Source organism: Chiloscyllium plagiosum, unplaced genomic scaffold, assembly GCF_037043375.1.
Source record: "Chiloscyllium plagiosum isolate Xiang-an unplaced genomic scaffold, Cpla_swu_hap1 HiC_scaffold_5, whole genome shotgun sequence".
Taxonomy (NCBI): Eukaryota; Metazoa; Chordata; class Chondrichthyes; order Orectolobiformes; family Hemiscylliidae; genus Chiloscyllium; species Chiloscyllium plagiosum.
The window spans coordinates 133,604,042-133,626,822 of NW_028270143.1; the positions used below are offsets into that span (position 1 = coordinate 133,604,042).

Genomic DNA, 22,781 nt, shown 5'->3' on the forward strand with positions numbered 1-22,781 from the left:
GGGAGGAGGGGAGGAGGGGATGAGGGAGGGGGAATGAGGGAGGGGGGAATGGGGGGGGAAATGAGGGAGGGAGGGAATGAGGGAGGAGGGGGAGGGTGGGGGAGAGGGAGGAGGGGAATGGGGGGGAATGAGGGAGGGGGGAAATGAGGGAGGGGGAAATGAGGGAGGGGGGAAATGAGGGAGGGGGGAATGAGGTGGGAGGGGGGAATGAGGGAGGAGGGGGAGGAGGGGAATGAGGGAGGGGGGGAATGAGGGAGGGGGGAATGATGGGAGGAGGGGAATCAGGGGGGGGAATGAGGGGGGGGAATGAGGGAGGGGGGAATGAGGAGAGGGGGAATGGGGGAGGAGGGGAATGAGGGAGGGAGAGGGGGGGAATGAGGGAGGGAGAGGGTGGAATGAGGGAGGGAGAGGGAAAGTCGGAATGAGGGAGAAGGGGAGGGATGTAGCGAGAGGGGGGAATGACGGAGGGAAGAGGGAAAGGGGGAATGAGGGAGGGAGAGGAAAAGGGGGAATGAGGGAGAGGGGGGGAATGGGGGGTGAGAGAGAGGGGGGAATGAGGTGAGGGTGAGAGGGGGAAATGAGGGAGGGGGAGAGGGGGGAATGAGGGAGGGGCGAGAGGGGGAATGAGGGAGGGGCGAGAGAGGGGGGAATGAAGGAGGGGGCGAGAGAGGGGGGAATGAGGGAGGGGGAGAGAGAGGGGGAATGAGGGAGGGGGGAATGAGGAGGGGGAGAGAGAGGGGGGAATGAGGGAAGGAGAGAGAGGGGGGAATGAGGGTGGGACAGATGGAGGGGAATGAAGGGTGGGACGATGGAGGGGGAATGAGGAGGGAGAGGGAGAAATGAGTGAAGGCGAGGCGGGGAGGAATGAGGGAGGAGGTGGATGGGGAAGGAAAATGAGCGTGGGAGGGGAGAATGGGGGGGAGTGAGGGAAGGAGGGGGATGAGGGAGGAGAGAGGAGAGGACGAAGGAGGGGGAATGAGGGAGTGTGAGGGGGAATGGGAGGGGAGGGGGAATGTGGGCGTGAGGGATTGTGATTGGGGATGGGTGGGTTGGGGTTGGGGCTGGGGCTGGGGCTGAGGCTGAGATGTGTGATGGCGACAGCCTTTATACCAGGGGAGAGAAGTGTGATCTTGGGTTCAGTTCAGTCACTCTCCTCCTCCATTGTTGAATGTGTGTGGTGTGCTTGAGAGATGTGTGGTCTCTCAGGTTAGGATTCGGTGAGTGGGAATGTAGACATTCATCTGTAACAGTATGTCCTGGTCAACAATTCTCACTCAAATGCTTGTGAATATTTGGAATTCTTTTATATACTGCATCGCTGAATATATTTCCGGCCAGATAGACTCATCTTTGAGGTCTTCGGGAATCTTGGGATCTGAGGAGCAAATGGAGAAAGTGAAATTCAAATGAAGGATTGTGTGTTCTTGTCGTTTAAGTTTGGGGAAATGTTGAAGGTGGTGTTGAGCTGCCTTCTTGAACTGCTGTAGTCCTCTTTAGTAGACGCGCAGAATGCTGTTAAGGAAGGTGTTCCTGGATTCTGACCCAGTGACAATGAAAGAATGGTGATGTATTTCAAGTCAGGATGGTGAGTTGCTTGGAGGGGAGCTTGCAGGGAGTGGGGTTCCCAAGTACCTGTTGCCCTTGTCCATCTCGACAGAAGTGGCCGTGGGTTTGGAAGGTGCTGTCTGAGGATCTTTGGTGAGTTTCTGCAGTGCATCTTGTAGACAGTACACACTGCTGCTACTGAGCATCGGTGGGGAGGGAGGGGATGCTTGTGGATGTGGTGCCAGTCAAGCGGCTGCTTTGTCCTGGATGGTGTCAAGCTTCCCAAGTGTTGTCAGAGCTGCCCCCATCCAGGGCAAGTGGGGAGTATTCCATCACCCCTCCTGACTTGTGCCTTGCAGATGGTGGACAGGCTTTGGGGGGGGTCAGGAGGTGAGTTACTCGCTGCAGGATTCCCAGCCTCTGACGTGCTCTTGTAGCCACGCTGTTTATGTGGCAAGTCTGGTTGAGTTTCTTGTAACCGCCAGGCTGTTGTTAGTGGGGAATTCAGTGATTGAATGTTAAGAAATGATTGTTAGATTCCCACTTGCTGGGGATGGTCACTTCCTGGTATTTGTGTGTTGTGAATTTTATTTTAGCTCTCCAAAATGTAGATACGTTCCCTCCAATACTGGGGAGAGGGCCTTTGCAGGTTGGCAGGACTGGCTGTTCCTTTGTTGTTTCTGGTGCTGAGGTTGATGCAGACTGATTCATCTGGTGTTGAATCTTAGTTTAATTGTTTTGCTAAGTGAATTTGTGTAACTGATTGTCTTGTTTGGCCATTTCATAGAACGGGGAACGAGAGAGACAGTCTTTTCCTTGGTCACAAGGGGGTTAGCTGTAGGTGGTCAGTGATACAAGGCCTCATTAGACGTGGTGTTTTTGTCTTAATGAGACGAGTGAGGACAGTGGAGTGTCCATAAAGTGAAGCTGTTGAGCCTATCATAGAGGGGTGAACCCCAGACAGAGGTGACACTGGATGAAGATGGTGGTTGAATAATTAGTGATGGCTGAATCTCCCTCGCTGACTCCTGTGTCTTAGAGTTGAAAAGTGTGGCATTGAAAAAGGACAGCAGGCCAGGCGGCATCCAAGGAGCAGGAGAGTCGACGTTTCAGGTTTAAGGATCCCTGCCCAAAACATTAAATCTCCTGCTTCTCAGAAGCTGCCTGACCTGCTGTGCTTTTCCAGCACCACCCTTTTTGACTCTGACCTCTCCAGCATCTGCAGTCCTCGCTTCCTCTTGTGTCACAGAATCACAGAGTCGTACAGATGTACAGCACTGAAACAGACTCTTTGGTCCAACTCGTCCAAGTTGATCAAGGTCCTAAATTAATCTAGTCCCACCTGCCAGCACCCGGCCCATATCCCTCCAAACCCTTCCTATTCATATACCCATCCAAATGCCTTTCAAATGTTGTCATTGTACCAGCCTCCCCCACTTCCTCTGGCAGCTTATTCCATACAAAGACCAGCCTGTGTGTGGAAAAAGTTACCCCTTAGGTCCCTTTTATATCTTTCCCCTCCCACCCTAAACCTATGCCCTTTAGTTTTGGATGCTGCTAACCTTGGGAAAAGACATTGACTTTTGACCCTATCCATGCCCCTGAAGGTTTTATACATTTCTATGAAGTCGCCTGTCAGCTTCTGATTCTCCAGGGAAACCTATTCAGCCTCTCCCTATAGTTCAAACCCTGGCAACATCCTTGGAAATCTTTTCAAATGTTACAGCATCTTTCCGATAGCAGGAAGACCAGAAAGGAACGCAGTATTCCACTTAATGGTAAGGTCCCAGGGAGTGTTGCTGAACAAAGAGACCTTGGAGTGCAGGTTCACAGCTCCTTGAAAGTGGAGTCACAGGTAGATAGGATATTGAAGGCAGCGTTTGGTAGGCTTTCCTTTATTGGTCAGAGTATTGAGTGCAGGAGTTGGGAGGTCATGTTGCGGCTGTACAGGACATTGGTTAGGCCACTGTTGGAATATTGCGTGCAATTCTGGTCTCCGTCCTATCGGGAAGATGTTGTGAAACTTGAAAGGGTTCAGAAAATATTTACAAGGATGTTGCCAGGGTTGGAGGAGTTGAGCTACAGGGAGAGGCTGAACAGGCTGGGGCTGTTTTCCCTCGAGCGTCAGAGGCTGAGGGGTGACCTTACAGAGGTTTATAAAATTATGAGGGGCATATCCAATGTGTACAGGAGGATTTCCTGACACAGTATGTCAAAGGGCCGACAAGAGGGGAGGCCACTGTAGACCTGGTGCTTGGTAATGAACCAGGCCAAGTGTTTGATTTAGTTGTAGGTGAGCACTTTGGAGAGAGTGACCATAATTCAGTTACGTTTAGTTTAGCGATGGAAAGGGATAGGTACATGCCACAGGGCAAGAGTTACCGATGGGGCAAGGGCAATTATAATGTGTTCAGGCAGGAATTAGGATGCATAGAATGGGGTAGCAAAATACAGGGGATGCAGACAATGGAAACATGGAGCTGGTTTAAGGAACAGATATTGTGTGTCCTTGATAGGTATGTCCCTGTCAGGCAGAGAGGAAGTGATAAGGTAAGGGAACCGTGGTTTACAACAGAAATTGCATCTCTTGTTAAGCAGAAGGAGGCTTGTGTGTTGATGAGGCAAGATGGTTCAGATGAGGTGATGGAGAGTTGCAGGGAGGATTTAAAGAGAGAGATAAGAAGAGCAAAGAGAGGACACGAGCTGTCTTTAGCAAATAGAATAAAGGAGAACCCTAAAGCTTTCTATAGGTATGTGAGAGATAAAAGGATGAATAGGGTAGGAATAGGGCCAGTCAAAGACAGAAGTGGGAAGTTGTGTGTGGACCCTGTGGAGATCGGAGAGGTGCTAAACAAACATTTCTCATTGGTTTTCACTCAGGGAATGGAGAGTATTGTAGAGGATAAGAATGAGGTACAAGATACTAAGTGAATATTTTGCATCAGTATTTACTGTGGAAAAGGATATGGAAGATATAGGCTGTAGGGAAAGAGATGGTGACATCTTGCAAAATGTCCAGATTACAGAGGAGGAAGTGCTGGATGTCTTGAAACGGTTAAAGGTGGATAAATCCCCAGGACCTGATCAGGTATACCCGAGAACTCTGTGGGAAGCTAGAGAAGTGATTGCTGGGCCTCTTGCTGAGATATTTGTATCATCGAGAGTTACAGGTGAGGTACCGGAAGACTGGAAGTTGGCTAACGTGGTGCCACTGTTTAAGAAAGGAGATAAGGACTAGCCAGGGAACTATAGAGCAGTGAGCCTGACGTCGGTGGTGGGCAAGTTGTTGGAGGGAATCCTGAGGGACAGGATGTACGTGTATTTGGAAAGACAAGGACTGATTAGGGATAGTCAACATGGCTTTGTACGTGGGAAATCGTGTCTCACAAACTTGATTGAGTTTTTGAAGAAGTAACAAAGAGAATTGATGAGGGTAGAGCAGTAGATGTGATCTATATGGATTTCAGTAAGACGTTCGACAAGGTTCCCCATGGGAGACTGATTAGCAAGGTTAGATCTCATGGAATACAGGGAGAACTAGTCATTTGGATACAGAACTAGCTCAAAGGTATAAGACAGAGGGTGGTGGTGGAGGGTTGTTTTTCAGACTGGAGGCCTGTGACCAGTGGAGTGCCACAAGGATCAGTGCTGGGCCCTCTACTTTTCATTATTTACATAAATGATTTGGATGTGAGCATAAGAGGTACAGTTAGTAAGTTTGCAGATGACGGCGGCACGGTGGCACTGCTGCCTCACAGCGCCAGAGACCCGGGTTCAATTCCCGACTCAGGCGACTGACTGTGTGGAGTTTGCACGTTCTCCCCGTGTCTGCGTGGGTTTCCTCCGGGTGCTCCGGTTTCCTCCCACAGTCCAAAGATGTGCAGGTCAGGTGAATTGGCCATGCTAAATTGCCCATAGTGTTAGGTAAGGGGTAAATGTAGGGGTATGGGTGGGTTGCGCTTCGGCGGGGCGGTGTGGACTTGTTGGGCCGAAGGGCCTGTTTCCACACTGTAAGTAATCTAATCTAATCTAATGACACCAAAATTGGAGGTGTAGTGGACAGCGAAGAGAGTTACCTCAGATTACAACAGGATCTGGACCAGATGGGCCAATGGGCTGAGAAGTGGCAGGTGGAGTTTAATTCAGATAAATGCGAGGTGCTGCATTTTGGGAAAAAAAATCTTAGCAGGACTTATACACTTAATAGTAAGGTCCTAGGGAGTGTTGCTGAACAAAGAGACCTTGGAGTGCAGGTTCATAGCTCCTTGAAAGTGGAGTCTCAGGTAGATAGGATAGTGAAGAAGGCGTTTGGTATGCTTTCCTTTATTGGTCAGAGTATTGAGTACAGGAGTTGGGAGGTCATGTTGCGGCTGTACAGGACATTGATTAGGCCACTGTTGGAATATTGTATGCAATTCTGGTCTCCTTCCTATCAAAAAGATGTTGTGAAACTTGAAAGGGTTCAGAAAATATTTACAAGGATGTTGCCAGGGTTGGAGGATTTGAGCTATAGGGAGAGGCTGAACAGGCTGGGGCTGTTTTCCCTGGAGCGTCGGAGGCTGAGGGGTGACCTTATAGAGGTTTATAAAATCATGAGGGCATGGATAGGGTAAATAGGCAAAGTCTTTTCCCTGACGAGGGAGGGGGGGGTAAGCGGGGTGTGGGGGGAGTCCAGAACTCGAGAGCATAGGTTTAGGGTGAGAGAGGAAAGATATAAAAGAGACCTAAGGGGCAACGTTTTCACACAGAGGGTGGTACGTGTATGGAATGAGCTGCCAGAGGATGTGGTGGAGGCTGGTACAATTGCAACATTTAAGAGGCATTTGGATGGGTATATGAATAGGAAGGGTTTGGAGGGATATGGGCCGGGTGCTGGCAGGTGGGACTAGATTGGGTTGGGATATCTGGTCGGCATGGACGGGTTGGACTGAAGGGTCTGTTTCCATGCTGTACATCTCTGTGACTCTATATTAGACTAGAAAGGATCGAGGTTAGTTCCGAACAGGTGTTATCAACTCTCGAAGGAGTGAAAGTAGACAAGTCCCCTGGGCCGGATGGGATTTATCCGAGGATTCTCTGGGAAGCTAGGGAAGAGATAGTAGTTGTCATTGTCTACAGGTTTAGTATGAGAGGACTGGAGGATTGTAAATGTTGTGCCCTTGTTCAAGAAGGGCAGCAGAGATGACCCAGGTAGCTATAGACCAATGAGCCTTACGTCTGTTGTAGGAAAGGCTTTGGAAAGGATTCTGGATCAGTGGTGCTGAAAGAGCACAGCAGTTCAGGCAGCATCCGAGGAGCAGTAAAATCGACGTTTCGGGCAAAAGCCCTTCATCAGGAATAAAGAGAGAGAGTCTGAAGCGTGGAGAGATAAGCTAGAGGAGGGTGGGGGTGGGGAGAAAGTAGCATAGAGTACAATAGGTGAGTGGGGGAGGGAATGAAGGTGATAGGTCGGGGGGGAGGGTGGAGTAGATAGGTGGAAAGGAAGATTGGCAGGTAGGACAAGTCATGAGGACAGTGCTGAGCTGGAAGTTTGGAACTAGGGTGAGGTGGGGGAAGGGGAAATGAGGAAACTGTTGAAGTAGAGAGGTTAGGTACCGGCGCATTGCTGCAAGCGTGGAGCGGAGGATCTTGAAGGAGAACCATTGCTGGTGTTTTTGAATCTGTAGTCTGTCCTGTTTGTCCTGTTCAGGTATAAGAGATAAGATTTATAATCATCTAGCAAGCAACAATTTGATTTCTGATAGTCAACATGGTTTCGTCAAGGGCAGGTCATGTCTCTCAAACCTCATTGAGTTTTTTGAGAAGGTGACCAAGCATGTAGATGAGTGTCGGGCAGTTGATGTCGCGAACATGGACTTCAGTAAAGCCTTTGATAAGGTTCCACATGGTAGGCTGCTGGAGCAAATGTAGAGGCATGGAATTAAGGGTGATTTAGCAGTTTGGATTAGAAACTGGCTTTCTGAAAGAAGGCAGCGAGTGGTGGTTGATGGAAAATATTCAGCCTGGAGTCCAGTTACTAGTGGTGTGCCACAAGGATCTGTTTTGGGACCACTGCTGTTTGTCATTTTTATAAATGACTTAGACGCAGGCATGGGTGGATGGGTTAGTGATTTGCAGATGACACTAAAGTCGGTGGAGTAGTGGACAGTGTGGAAGAATGTTACAGGTTGCAGGGGGACTTGGAGAAACTGCAGAATTGGGCTGAGAGGTGGCAAATGGAGTTCAATGCAGCTAAATGTGAGGTGACGCACTTTGGGAAGAATAACAGGAAGGCAGAGTACTTTGTCAACGGAAAGATTCTTGGTAGTGTGGATGAGCAGAGGGATCTTGGAGTCCATGTACATAGATCTCTGAAAGTTGCCACCCAGGTGGATAGTGCTGTTAAGAAGGATACGGTGTGTTAGGTTTCATTGGTAGAGGGATTGAGTTCCGGAGCCGCAATGTCATGCTGCAACTATACAAAACGCTGGTGCAGCCACACTTGGAACATTATGTACAGTTCTGGTCTCCATATTTCGGGAAGGATGTGGAAGCATTGGAATAGGTGCAGAGGAGATTTACCAGGATGTTGCCTGGTCTAGAGGGAAGGTCTTATGAGGAAAGGCTGAGAGACTTGCGTCTGTTCTCATTGGAAAGAAGAAGGCTACGGGGGGATTTGATAGAGAAATACAAGATGACCAGAGGATTAGATAGGGTAGACAGTGAAAGTCTCTTTCCTCGGATGATGACATCAGCTCGTACGGTGGGGGGGGTGGGGGTAACAACAAATTGAGGGGTGATAGATTTAAGACAGATGTCAGAGGCAGGTTCTTTACTCAGAGAGTGGTAAGGGCGTGGAATGCCCTACCTGCTGATGTAGTTAACTCAGCCACATTAGGGAGATTTAAACAATCCTTGGATAAGCACATGGATGGTTTTGGGATAGTGTAGGGGGATGAGCTGAGAATAATTCACAGGTCGGTGCAACATCGAGGGCCGAAGGGCCTGTTCTGCGCTGTATTGTTCTATGTTCATGGATAGGATAAATAGACAAAGTCTTTTCCCTGGGGAGTCCAGAACTAGAGGGCATAGGTTTAGGGTGAGAGGGGAAATATATAAAAGAGACCTAAGGGACACCTTTTTCATGCAGAGGGTGGTACGTGTATGGAATGAGCTGCCAGAGGAAGTGGTGGAGGCTGGTATAATTGCAACATTTAAGAGGTATTTGGATGGGTATATGAATAGGAAGGATTTGGAGGGATATGGGCCGGGTGCTGGCAGGTGGGACTAGATTGGGTTGGGATATCTGGTCGGCATGGACGGGTTGGACCGAAGGGTCTGTTTCCATGCTGTACATCTCTATGACTCTAAGTGGCCTCACCAATGACCTGTACAGCTGCAACATTATCTCCCAACTCCTGTACTCAATGCATTCTTCAATGCTGTTTTTAAAATGACCTGATCATTTGTTTCTCTTTAATGTTTGCAGATCTTGAGAAAGCCAAGTTAAGAGCTCAGAAAAACAATGACCTGAGGGAGCAGGCGAATCTCTGTAACCGTCTTGGAGAGGTCCTGGCTCGACATGGTGAGTTCTGCTGCGTGCAGGTAGATTTGCTGTCTCTGTGCTTTGTGGGTCCAGGGGGTTTATTCTGTAAGTCTCGGAGCACCCCCCCCCCCAACCGTCTCTCCTTGCGGAGTTTGCACAAATCCCGAAGTCAGCATGCTCCTACATCTGAGTTTTCGGGCCATATAACAGTAAAGTGGTGCAGATGCTCGAGATCTGGAATAAAAACTTAGTGCTGGAGAAATTCAGCAGGCCCCATGGGCAAACAGAGACAAAGTGAATGTTTTGATGCACGTTGGACTCGACGTTCTCTCGGTCTCACCGCGCACACACCGGCCCCCACAGGGTCTAGCAGACCTGGCGAGTGGGAAAGCCTCAGACAGTGCCCAGTGATCTGTTTTTGTGGGGGTGTGGGTACAGTCCCTGGAGAGTTTGGCAGTGTAGACATTGGACCTGCCTCTCTGTGGATCTGTGCCTACCAGCACGTTGGTGCTGCCTCGTGTGACTCAGTGTGTGGAATGGAGACCGGGTCACCGTGACTGGGTTTATCCACCCAGCTCTGTCTCCAAGGCCTGTAGGTTCTACAATGTTTTGTCAATAAATGGTTTTGAAACATTTTCCTGATTATGCTTTTTCGCTCAATTAATTCATTGTTCCGGTTTTGCTTCATCCCCACCCCATGCCCTCTCTCCGGAACCAGGTGAGTTCAAGGATGCAATCAAAGAGCACCAGCAGGAGCTGCAGTTGTCAGAGGCGCTCGGTGATGTGATAGGCCGGGCGATAGCTAACAGGAAGATCGGAGAATGCCTGGCTGAGATTGGGAACTACGCTGGTGCCCTGAAGGTAGCGAATCCTTGTTACTGTGCCTGCCCTGGGCCCTGCTCTCATCATCAGATTGTCAGACAGTAACCCACACCACCAGTCAGTCAGTCACTGTCCCATGTGAGGAAATATCCTCTCTCTATCTAAGTTAAAAATCACTAGCTTTCGGAGCACTGCTCCTTCATCAGGGGGTTGTGGGGCAGGACCATAAGACATAGAAGGTGCTCCACAACCCCCTGATGAAGGAGCAGCGCTCCGAAAGCTAGTGCTTCCGATTAAACCTGTTGGACTATAAACCTGGTGTTGTGTGATTTTTAACTATGTACACCCCAGTCTGACACCGGCATCTCCACATCATCTCTCCATTGACTTTCTCAATCCCCTTTAGCACCTTATAGACCTCAATGAGATCGCCTCTCATTCTTCTAAACTCCAGAGAGGACAGGCCTAAACTGCTCAATCTCTCTGCATTAAACAAATCCCTCATCTCTGGAGTCAATCTAGTGACCCTCGTCAGAACTGTCTCCAAGACAACTACACCCCTCCTCAAGTAAAGGGACCAAAACTGTCCAGAATGCTCCAGATGCAATCTGACTAATGCCTTGTCCAGTTGCAGCAACATTTCCTTACTTTTATACTGGATTCCTTTAACAATAAATGACAAACTTCTATTGGCCTTCCTGCAGCACCAGCACCAACACCTGGAACTGGCCCGTTCAGTCAGCAATGACATCGAGGAGCAGCGAGCCTGGGCTACCATTGGTCGGACGTACCTGTACATCTATGAAACAGACCAATCGTGTGAGTCGCTGAAGGAGGCGGAGAATGCTTTCCGGAAAAGTTTGGCCATTGTGGACAAGAGGCTAGAAGGTAGGGATGGAGTGGGCAGTGGGGGATGGAGTGGGCAGTGGGGGATGGAGTGGGCAGTGGGGGATGGAGTGGGCAGTGGGGGATGGAGTGGGCAGTGGGGATGGAGTGGGCAGCGGGGATGGAGTGGGCAGTAGGGGATGGAGTGGGCAGTAGGGGATGGAGTGGGCAGTAGGGGATGGAGTGGGCAGTGGGGGATGGGGTGGGCAGTAGGGGATGGAGTGGGCAGTAGGGGATGGAATGGAGAATAGGGGATGGGGTGGGCAGTAGGGGATGGGGTGGGCAGTAGGGAATGGGATGGGCAGTGGGGATGGGGTGGGCAGTAGGGGATGGGGTGGGCAGTAGGGGATGGGGTGGGCATTGGGGATGGAGTGGGCAGTAGGGGTCATCTGTTGAAGGTGGGGACGCAGTGGGCAGTAGGGGTCATCAGTTGAAGGTTGCGATGGAGTGGGCAGTAGGGGTCATCTGTTGAAGGTGGGGATGGAGAGGGCAGTAGGGGTCATCTGTTGAAGGTTGCGATGGAGTGGGCAGTAGGGGTCATCTGTTGAAGGTGGGTATGGAGTGGCAGTAGGGGTCATCTGTTGAAGGTGGGTATGGAGTGGCAGTAGGGGTCATCTGTTGAAGGTGGGTATGGAGTGGCAGTAGGGATCATCTGTTGAAGAGAAAGTGAGGACTGCAGATGCTGGAGATCAGAGCTGAAAATGTGTTGCTGGAAAAGCGCAGCAGGTCAGGCAGCATCCAAGGAGCAGGAGAATCGACGTTTCGGGCATAAGCCCTTCATCTATTGAAGGTGGGGATGGAGAGGGCAGTAGGGGTCGTCTGCTGAAGGTGGGGATGGAGTGGCAGTAGGGGTCATCTGCTGAAGGTGGGGATGGAGTGGCAGTAGGGGTCGTCTGTTGAAGGTGGGGATGGAGAGGGCAGTAGGGAATGGAGTGGGCAGTAGGGGATGGAGTGGGCAGTAGGGGATGGAGTGGGCAGTAGGGGATGGAGTGGGCAGTGGGGGATGGTGTGGGCAGTGGGGGATGGTGTGGGCAGTGGGGATGGAGTGGGCAGTAGGGGATGGAGTGGGCAGTGGGGGATGGAGTGGGCAGTAGGGGATGGGGTGGGCAGTAGGGGATGGGGTGGGCAGTAGGGGATGGAGTGGGCAGTAGGGAATGGAGTGGGCAGTAGGGGATGGAGTGGGCAGTAGGGGATGGAGTGGGCAGTAGGGGATGGAGTGGGCAGTAGGGGATGGAGTGGGCAGTGGGGGATGGTGTGGGCAGTGGGGGATGGTGTGGGCAGTGGGGATGGAGTGGGCAGTAGGGGATGGAGTGGGCAGTGGGGGATGGAGTGGGCAGTAGGGGATGGGGTGGGCAGTAGGGGATGGGGTGGGCAGTAGGGGATGGAGTGGGCAGTAGGGGATGGAGTGGGCAGTAGGGGATGGAATGGAGAATAGGGGATGGGGTGGGTAGTAGGGGATGGGGTGGGCAGTAGGGGATGGGATGGGCAGTGGGGATGGGGTGGGCAGTAGGGGATGGGGTGGGCAGTAGGGGATGGGGTGGGCATTGGGGATGGAGTGGGCAGTAGGGGTCATCTGTTGAAGGTGGGGACGCAGTGGGCAGTAGGGGTCATCTGTTGAAGGTTGCGATGGAGTGGGCAGTAGGGGTCATCTGTTGAAGGTGGGGATGGAGAGGGCAGTAGGGGTCATCTGTTGAAGGTTGCGATGGAGTGGGCAGTAGGGGTCATCTGTTGAAGGTGGGTATGGAGTGGCAGTAGGGGTCATCTGTTGAAGGTGGGTATGGAGTGGCAGTAGGGGTCATCTGTTGAAGGTGGGTATGGAGTGGCAGTAGGGATCATCTGTTGAAGAGAAAGTGAGGACTGCAGATGCTGGAGATCAGAGCTGAAAATGTGTTGCTGGAAAAGCGCAGCAGGTCAGGCAGCATCCAAGGAGCAGGAGAATCGACGTTTCGGGCATAAGCCCTTCATCTATTGAAGGTGGGGATGGAGAGGGCAGTAGGGGTCGTCTGCTGAAGGTGGGGATGGAGTGGCAGTAGGGGTCATCTGCTGAAGGTGGGGATGGAGTGGCAGTAGGGGTCGTCTGTTGAAGGTGGGGATGGAGAGGGCAGTAGGGGTCATCTGTTGAAGGTGGGGATGGAGTGGGCAGTAGGGGTCATCTGCTGAAGGTTAGGATGGAGAGGGCAATAGGGGTCATCTGCTGAAGGTTAGGATGGAGAGGGCAGTAGGGGTCATCTGTTGAAGGTGGGAATGGAGAGGGCAGTAGGGGTCATCTGTTGAAGGTGGGGATGGAGAGGGCAGTAGGGGTCATCTGTTGAAGGTGGGGATGGAGAGGGCAGTAGGGGTCATCTGTTGAAGGTGGGGATGGAGAGGGCAGTAGGGGTCATCTGTTGAAGGTGGGGATGGAGAGGGCAGTAGGGGTCATCTGTTGAAGGTGGGGATGGAGAGGGCAGTAGGGGTCATCTGTTGAAGGTGGGTATGGAGTGGCAGTAGGGGTCATCTGCTGAAGGTGGGGATGGAGTGGTAGTAGGGGTCATCTGCTGAAGGTGGGGATGGAGTGGCAGTAGGGGGTCATCTGTTGAAGGTGGGGATGGAGAGGGCAGTAGGGGTCATCTGTTGAAGGTGGGGATGGAGAGGGCAGTAGAGGTCATCTGCTGAAGGTTGGGATGGAGAGGGCAGTAGAGGTCATCTGCTGAAGGTTGGGATGGAGAGGGCAGTAGGGGTCATCTGTTGCTCCCTACTGCATGTACATTTCAGCTAAGACAGGCTTTGATTTCCAAAATGCCTCCCTCGACCTGTAGACATCCCAAGACCCTCCCCAGTGAGCTTGGGGGGCAGGGAGCGAGGAGGTGGCAGTGTGTTGTAGTGGACTAGCAACCCAGAAACTGCTCGGTTAATGCTCTGGGGGAGCTGGTTTAAATCCCACCACAGCAGCTAATGGACTTGAACTTCAAGTTGTAAATCTGGGATATAAAGCTAGTCTTGGTAAATGTTTATTATCACCTGCTTCATTGATGTCCTTTGTGCGAACATTTGCCCCTGGGCAGTGGAAATCTCCCATCCTTACCTGTTCTGGCTGCCAAAGTGTGACTCCAGTCCTACATGGTGTGATCAACTCTTAACTCCTTTCTGAAATGAAACAGACAAGACTCTTATCTAAAGGATAATAAGAAACAATCGATAAACACTAGGTCTGCCCACAATGATGCCAGTTCTCGGACGGTGCATTTTCATGACCACAGTGTCAACCTGAATTGGTTTCTGAGTTGGGAGTGAATATGACTCGCACCGGGATGTGGCTCAGCTCCTCTTCCCCGGTGATCTTGTTTCCATCTCTTTGAGGAGGTCACTGTTGCCATCGCTTCCCGATCGTTCACACCGCACTGTCAGTGTCACCGACTCTAGTCGGGACTGTGAGATTTACTGGGACTGCTTCCTGCTCACTGTCCGAATGCATTGAGAGGCTGGTACACGGCACAGATGGCACCGAACCCCTGACTCCGTGTTCAGTGAAGCCCCGTCCCACACAGTCAGAGGGACGTGCTTCCCAGAGAAACAGACACAGGGTAAAGCTGGTCACCCTAACCCACATAGGCTGTCTGATAGAGTTCAGTAACAGAATAAGCTTCACCCAGTCAGGAAGGAGAGATCACATTCAGGCTGAGACATAACCTGAGGGTGTATGTCGTTCAGGGAATTTGGAGCTGGTTTAGAACTGGATAAACTGGAGCTCAGGGACATCCCAGGAAAACCGTAAGGTCATTGCTTGGTAACGGCTGCTAATTTGACTATCAGTTAAAGGTTACTTTCAGTCAATAGGTCAATAGGAAAAACATTTACAGGCTACAAACGAAACAATCAGTACGATTCCTAAAAATAACAAATGAAGAATTAGGTAGTTAGAAATGTAGGGCCGGGTGATGTGTTGTACGTGCATGGTGTGGGATCGGATGGATCCTGCTGTGGGTCATAGTGACCATATCTGGAGGAAGTGCTGGCTGCCTGAGGAACTGCAGCTCAGAACTGGTGAGGTAGAGTCTGAGCTTCAAACACTGTGACACATCAGGGAGGGGGAGAGTTACCTGGGACGCTGTGTTTCAGGATCAGTCACACCCAGTAGGTGAATGACTTCGAATTCAGTCAGTGGTTAGGGACAGGAGGGTGTGGCTCTGAGTGAGGCAGGTAAAGGGGTCCAGGAGGTAGTGCTGAAGGACCCTCAGCCCAACAGGTCCAACAGGTTGGAAATTCTTGCTCCGTGTGTGGATGAGAGCGGGAGTTGTAGGGAATGTGAGCAAACTGACCATAACACTGTGATACAGGCAGCATTCGCAAGGTGGGAGAAAGAGAAATGGAGTTGGAATCAGGGATAGTATAGCCAGGGGAATAGACACTGTTCTCTGTGACCAGGATCGCGAGTCCCGAGGCTGTGTTGCCTGTCTGGTGCCTGGGTTCGGGATATCCCACCTGGGCTGCAGAGGAAGTGGAGTGGTAGGGGGGAAGATCCAGTTGTTGTGGTCCCCATAGGTACCAATGATAGGATGAGGAAAGAAGTTCTCCTGATACAGTCACAGAGTCCTACAGCACAGAGACAGGCCCTTCAGCCCAAACTGCTCCATACCGACCAAAATGTCCTTCCACACTAACCCCATTTCCCAGCACTCGGCCCATATCCTTCTAATCCTTTCCTATCCGTGTATTTGTCCAAATGCCTTTTAAATGTTGTTAATGTACCCGCCTCAACCACTTCCCCTGGCAGCTCATTCCATATGCGTACCACCCTCTGTGTAAAAAACGTTGCCCCTCAGGTTCCCTTTAATTCTTTCCCCTCTAACCTTAAACTGATGCCCTCTGGTCCTCGATTCCCCAACCCTGGGAAAAAGACTGAGTACATTCCCCTATCCAGGCCTTTCATGATCTTATACACCTCTATAAGTTTCCCAAACCCCCACCCCTCAGTCTCCTACGCTCTAAGGAGAAAAGTCCTAGCTTGTCCCACCTCGCCCTATAGCTCTAACCATTGAGTCTGGCAACATCCTTGTAAATTTCTTCTGCACTCTTTCCAGTTTAATAACATCCTTCCTACATCAAGGTGACCAAAACTGAACACAATACTCCAAGTGTGGCCTCACCAACGTCCTGTATAACTGCAACATAACTTCCCAACATCTATACTCAGTGCCCTGACTGATGAAGGCCAATGTGCCAAAAGCCTTCTTCACTGCCCTGTCTACCTGGGACTCCACTTTCAGAGAACCGTGCACCTGAACTCCAAGGTTCCTCTGTTCCACTACACTCCTTAAGGCCCGAACATTCACCATGAAACTCCTACCTTGATTTGACTTTCCAAAATGCAAGACCTCGCACTTACCTGTATTAAACTCCATCTGCCATTTCTCAGCCCACTTCCCCTGCTGTAATTTCTGATAGTCTTCCTCACTGTCCGTGATACCGCCTATTTCAGTGTCATCAGCAAACTTAGTCATCATACCTTGTACATCTCATCCAAATCAAACAGCAGTGGGCCCAGTACTGACCCCTAGTCACAGGCCTCCAGTCCGACAAGCATCCTTCCGTCATTACCCTCTGCTTCCAATCATCAAGCCAATTGTCTATCCATTTTGTCAGCCCCACACTCAATTCCATGCAATCTAACCTTCCAGAGCAGCCTACCATGTGGAACCTTATCAAAGGCCTTTACTGAAATCCCATATAGACTATGTCTGCCGCCCTGCCCTCGTCAACCTTCCTGGTCACTTCATCTAAGAACTAACAAATTTGTGAGGCATGATCTCCCACTCACAAAGCCATGCTGACTATTCCTAATCAAATCCAGTCTTCCCAAATGCTTGTATATCTTATCTGTCAGGATCTTCTCCAGTAACTTACCCACCCACAGATGTTAAGCTTTCTGGTCTATAGTTCCCAGGTTTTTCTTTGTAGCCCTTCTTGAGTAAGGACACAACATTCGTTGCCCTCCAGTCTTCCGGGACCTCACCCGTGGCTCATGATTACGCAAAAATATCAGCCAGGACCCCCGCAATTTCTTCTCCAGCCTCTTGGATATATCTGGTCAGGACCAGGAGATTATCCACCTTCATACATTCTAATAGATCCAACACCACCTCTAATGTAATATAGACTGTCCCCAAGATATCATCACTAACTTCCCCAAGTCTTCATGTCTTTCTCCACAGTAAACACAGAGGAGAAATACTCATTGAGGACCACACCTATCTCCTGTGGTTCTACACCAACATGTCCACTTTGGTCCTTGAGGGGCTCTCTTCTCTTTCTTTAATATACTTAAAGAACCTCTTTGGAAATGTCCCTGATCTCAGCCAAGGCTACCTCATGCCCGTTTTTTGCCCTCCTGATTTCCTTCTTCAGTAAAGTCCTGTATTCCCTGTTTACCGCCAGAGATTCCCTTGATCCCAGCTGCCCGTAGCTGAGCCACACCTCCTCCTTTTTTCTGGTTAAAACCTCGATATCTCTTTGTCATCCCTGGGTTCCCAGTTGGGGCTGCCAACCTTGCCCTTCACCCTCACAGGAACATATAGACCGTGACCGCGAGCTATCTCCCTTTTAAAGGTCTCCCACTTGCCAGAGGCCCCTTTGCCTGTAAACAGACTACTCCAAACAACCCCCTGCAAGCTCCTGTCTAATTCCATCACAGTTCACCTTACCACAGTTTAGAACTTGAACCTCTGGGCTAGTTTTGTCCCTCTCCCTAACTTGTGGGCGGCACGGTGGCCCAGTGGTTAGCACTGCTGCCTCACAGCGCCAGAGACCCGGGTTCAATTCCTGCCTCAGGCAACTGACTGTGTGGAGTTTGCACGTTCTCCCCGTGTCTGCGTGGGTTTCCTCCAGGTGCTCCGGTTTCCTCCCACAGTCCAAAGATGTGCAGGTCAGGTGAATTGGCCATGCTAAATTGCCAGTAGTGTTAGGTAAGGGGTAAATGTAGGGGTATGGGTGGGTTTCGCTTCGGCGGGTCGGTGTGGACTTGTTGGGCCAAAGGGCCTGTTTCCACACTGTAATCTAATCTAATCTAATCTATTTTAAAATTAATAGAACTATGCTCACTGGTCCCACAGCGCTCTGCTACTGTCACCTCCCGTAACCTGTCCTGCCCTTTTTCCCCAAGAGTAGGTTGAGTTTTGCCCCTTCCTGAGTAGGACCCTCTATAGACTGCTTGAGGAAACTTTCCTGAACGCACTTAACAAATTCCACCCCATCTAAACCCTTAACCCTCTGGCAGTCCGTGTGTACGTTAGGAAAATTAAAATCCCCTGCTATGAGAACCCTATTGCTCCTGCAAGTGTTTGTTCCTCTAATTCCCATTGACTATTTGGGGGCCTATAGTACGACCCCAATAACATCACCATCCATCCCCTTCTTATTTCTTAGCTCCTCCCAAAAAGCCTCACTGGAAGATCCTTCAGTTATTCCATCTCGGACTACTGCTGTGAAACTGAGGGATATCAGCAGCTCGGGACTAAATTACAAAGCGGAACCAAAAAGGGAACAATCTCTAGATTGAAGCTAACTGGCACAGGGCCAACAAGATTGCAGAGGGAAGTGTGCAGCTCACAGATTGGTGTGGGAGAAATGGGTGTGAATTCATGGGATCTTGGCACCTGGACTGGGGAAGGAGGGAGCTGTTCCAATGGGACGGTCTTCATCTGAACCGTTCTGGGACAAGAATCCTGGTGAATCACAGACCCAGCGCTGGGGACACGGCTTTAAACTAAGTGGTGAAGTGGGGGTGGGGTGGAAATTATAAAATCTGAGGTAAAGGAGAAGGTAGGAGAGCAGGATAGTGATGGGACTGATGGTAATCAGCAAATAAAAGGAAGGGAGAGATTGTGGGAATGTCATATTGTACCAAGGACCCATAACCACGCAGAAAAACTTCATAATACAATATCCTTCACCCGATGAGCGATAGTGTCCTCTACCACCGTTTCTACCAGATGAGGATAGTGTCCTGTGCCACCTTATCTACCCATCTTGCCACCTTCAGTGACCTGTGACCATGCCCTCCAAGGTGTCTCACTTCCTCCCACCCTCTCAGCACCCTCCCTTTTCGAGTTTATCACCTTGGTATGTTCCCCCTCTGCAATGACTAGTCAGTGTTTCTTCGGCCTCCCAGGTAAGGCTTCCCGCCATGAACTGAGTGAGATGCGAGCCCGACTCTACCTGAACCTCGGCTTCCTCTACGACAGCCTGAAAGAGCCAGAGAAATGCAACCACTACATCCGCAAGAGCGTCTTCATCGCTGAGTAAGTACTGACTGTGGACCTGGGGGGCTGACACTCCCCCCTCTCCCTCTGCCAGTCCCAGGAGGGACAGGGATTGGGCTTTTTCTGATGTGGGTAGATTTACAGACACAATGGGCTGGAAAGCAGCAGCTTCTCCATCCAACCTCAGGGTGGCTGAAGTGCCCCAAACAAAATACTTTGTCTGCCCTTCGCTCCCTCCCCTGGGGACCCTGCAATCTCCTGGCAGAAGGAGAAAACTGAAAAAAAAAAAGCAAGGTCAATAAGGAATGAGAACACAGCTCTGGGAAATTCCTCTCCCTCTGGCAAGGTGATCCAGTACAACGAATCATAGAGATGTACAGCACAGAAACAGACCCGTTGGTCCAACTCATCCATGCTGACCAGATATCCCAACCTAATCCAATCCCATTTGCCTGCGTTTGGCCCATATCCCTCCAAACCCTTCCTATTCATATACCCTCCAGATGCTTCTTAAATGTTGCAATTTGTGTAGCCTCCACCACTTCCTCTGGCAGCTCATTCCCATGGATATGGAGGAGTTGGACCGAAGGGTCTGTTTCCATGCTGTACATCTCTATGACTCTATGATTGGCCTCTTATTCCCAAATCTATCCTCTTGTGACAATAAAAGAGTACGTAAAATATTAATAATATATTTAGAGAGTGTATTTCAAAATATGGTAAAGGGTGTTAGGAATTTGAAAGATGTGATCTGTAATGATGCGAAATTCCTCCGTGATCAGATCTCTCTCCCAGTCAGCAAACTGGTCCAGCTCCTCCTGAAGGAACACAGAGTCGGGGCCCAGCACAGTAAACAGCAACACATTCCTGATGCTGTGTCCTGTCTGTTCCTGCCCCTACACGGTTTAAATCATGTCTCCCCATCTGTTCAACTGCCACAGTCCCTCTCTCAACAGGAACGCTGAGATTACCAAAGACTTGCTGAACTTTTTTAACTAAAAACCCTTCTTTCAAATTCCTAACACCCTTTACTATACTTTGAAATATACTCTCTAAATATATTATTAATATTTTACATATTCTTTTATTGTCACAAGAGGATAGATTTGGGAATAAGAGGTCAATCACAGAGTCATAGAGATGTACAGCATGGAAACAGACCCTTCGGTCCAACTCCTCCATGCTGACCAGATATCCCAACCCAATCTAGTCCCACCTGCCAGCACCCTCCAAACCCTTCCTATTCATATACCCATCCAAATGCTTTTAAATGTTGCAATTGTACCAGCCTCCACCACATCCTCTGGCAGCTCATTCCAGACACGTACCACCCTCTGCATGAAAAAGCTGCCCCTTAGGTCCCTTTTATATCTTTCCCCTCTCACCCTAAACCTATGCCCTCTAGTTCTGGACTCCCCGACCCCAGGGAAAAGACTTTGTCTATTTACCCTATCCATGCCCCTCATGATTTTGTAAACCTCTATAAGGTCACCCCTCAGCCTCCGACATTCCAGGGAAAACAGCCCCAGCCTGTTCAGCCTCTCCCTGTAGCTCAGATCCTCCAACCCTGGCAACATCCTTGTAAATCTTTTCTGAACCCTCTCAACTTTCATGTCACTAATTTGAAAAATGACTAGAAACCATCGTCAAGGACAAAGTAAATTCTCAGCTACTGCTGAGAGATTGTTGGAAATGGAGTATGTTTCGGCTTTCAAAAGGCATCTGATAAAGTCTCCACTTTTGGAAACTGGACGTAAATAATAAAGGAGGAGATGGTAGCTTGGGTATTTGGTTTGACTAAGGGATAGATTGCAGAGCTTAGTGGTGAATAAGCAGTTTGCTTGCTGAGGGAAGTGTGCATTGAGCTATCCCAGGATTCAATACAGTGATGGCTGCTTCCCTCCTCAAACCCAGATACCCTGCACTTGGGAATAGGGAGCACAAGTTTGACAGTGGTGCTGTTCACTATTTTGCTGCATTTTCAGAGGTGAACTGGCTGAAATGGGCAGATAACGTTTTCATGTGAGCAAGTGTGAAATAGCACACAATTTGGATGAAAGTGCTGAGGCAGAATTGTGTGAATGGTATTAGCTCAGCCAGCAGAGTGGTGTGGAATGATACCGACCACGTGGGTTCAGTTCCCGCAATGGCTGAGGTTACCGTTGAAGGACTCTCCTCACTTTTTCCCAGCACCTGAGGCGTGGTGTCCCTCAGGTTAAAGCAGCTCCAGCAGTCCCCCTCTGTCTTGTCCTGTGGTCTGGTAACATAGAGTGATTCCAACCTCAATTTATTATATTGAGGGAAATGTGGCAGGCCAGAAGAGAGTTGAGGAAGGGAAGAGATAATATTCATAAATTCCTGAGGTTGGCGAATCAGATTAATAAGATGGTTAAAATATCTCTGAGGAATACATATGTTCTAAACAGATGATGTCTTACACCCTCTGTCAGGCAGAACCATCTGTACGAGGATCTGTACCGAGCCAATTTCAACCTGGGCACTATCCACTGGCGCAATGGCCAGCACTCCAAGGCTGTGCGCTGTCTGGAAGCTGCAAAGGAGTGTGCCAAGAAAATGAATGAAAAGTTTATGGAGAGCGAGTGCTTCAGCAGCATCGGACAGGTGAGTAAGAGAGAGAAGTGCAACACAGAGTGCAGGTCCCTCAGCATTGAGGGAGGGTCTCAGTGCGGAGTGCAGGTCCCTCAGCATTGAGGGAGGGTCTCAGTGCAGAGTTCTGGTCCTGCAGCATTGAGGGAGGGTCTCAGTGCAGAGTGCAGATCTCTCAGCATTGAGGGAGGGTCTCAGTGCAGAGTGCAGGTCCCTCAGCATTGAGGGAGGGTCTCAGTGCGGAGTGCAGGTCCCTCAGCATTGAGGGAGGGTCTCAGTGTGGAGTGCAGGTCCCTCAGCATTGAGGGAGGGTCTCAGTGCGGAGTGCAGGTCCCTCAGCATTGAGGGAGGGTCTCAGTGCAGAGTGCTGGTTCCTCAGCATTGAGGGAGGGTCTCAGTGCGGAGTTCTGTCCTGCAGCATTGAGGGAGGGTCTCAGTGCGGAGTTCTGGTCCTGCAGCATTGAGGGAGGGTACCAGTGCACAGTGCTGGTCCCTCAGCATTGAGGGAGGGTCTCAGTGCGGAGTGCTGGTCCCTCAGCATTGAGGGAGGGTCTCAGTGCGGAGTGCTGGTCCCTCAGCATTGAGGGAGGGTCTCAGTGCGGAGTGCTGGTCCCTCAGCATTGAGGGAGGGTCTCAGTGCGGAGTGCTGGTCCCTCAGCATTGAGGGAGGGTCTCAGTGCGGAGTGCTGGTCCTGCAGCATTGAGGGAGGGTACCAGTGCGGAGTGCTGGTCCCTCAGCATTGAGGGAGGGTCTCAGTGCGGAGTGCTGGTCCCTCAGCATTGAGGGAGGGTCTCAGTGCGGAGTGCTGGTCCTGCAGCATTGAGGGAGGGTACCAGTGCGGAGTGCTGGTCCCTCAGCATTGAGGGAGGGTCTCAGTGCGGAGTGCTGGTCCTGCAGCATTGAGGGAGGGTCTCAGTGTGGAGTGCTGGTCCCTCAGCATTGAGGGAGGGTCTCAGTGTGGAGTGCTGGTCCCTCAGCATTGAGGGAGGGTCTCAGTGCGGAGTGCTGGTCCCTCAGCATTGAGGGAGGGTCTCAGTGTGGAGTGCTGGTCCCTCAGCATTGAGGGAGGGTCTCAGTGCGGAGTGCTGGTCCCTCAGCATTGAGCAGCTGGATGAGGGAGGCTCTCAGCAGTCAGGTTGTCTGGGTGGAGGAGGGACAGAGA

General features: G+C 50.5%; 1 protein-coding gene across 1 annotated transcript in view; it reads left to right on the top strand.

The window, feature by feature from the left end:
* tonsl (tonsoku-like, DNA repair protein) overlaps positions 1-22,781 on the top strand; it is an 83,646-nt gene that overhangs the window by 2,233 nt on the left and 58,632 nt on the right. The window contains exons 2-6 of the mRNA XM_087987699.1: positions 9,014-9,109; positions 9,789-9,931; positions 10,597-10,780; positions 18,921-19,050; positions 21,462-21,633. Coding sequence (XP_087843825.1) covers positions 9,014-9,109; positions 9,789-9,931; positions 10,597-10,780; positions 18,921-19,050; positions 21,462-21,633 — 725 coding nt within the window. The remainder of the gene's footprint in view (positions 1-9,013; positions 9,110-9,788; positions 9,932-10,596; positions 10,781-18,920; positions 19,051-21,461; positions 21,634-22,781) is intronic.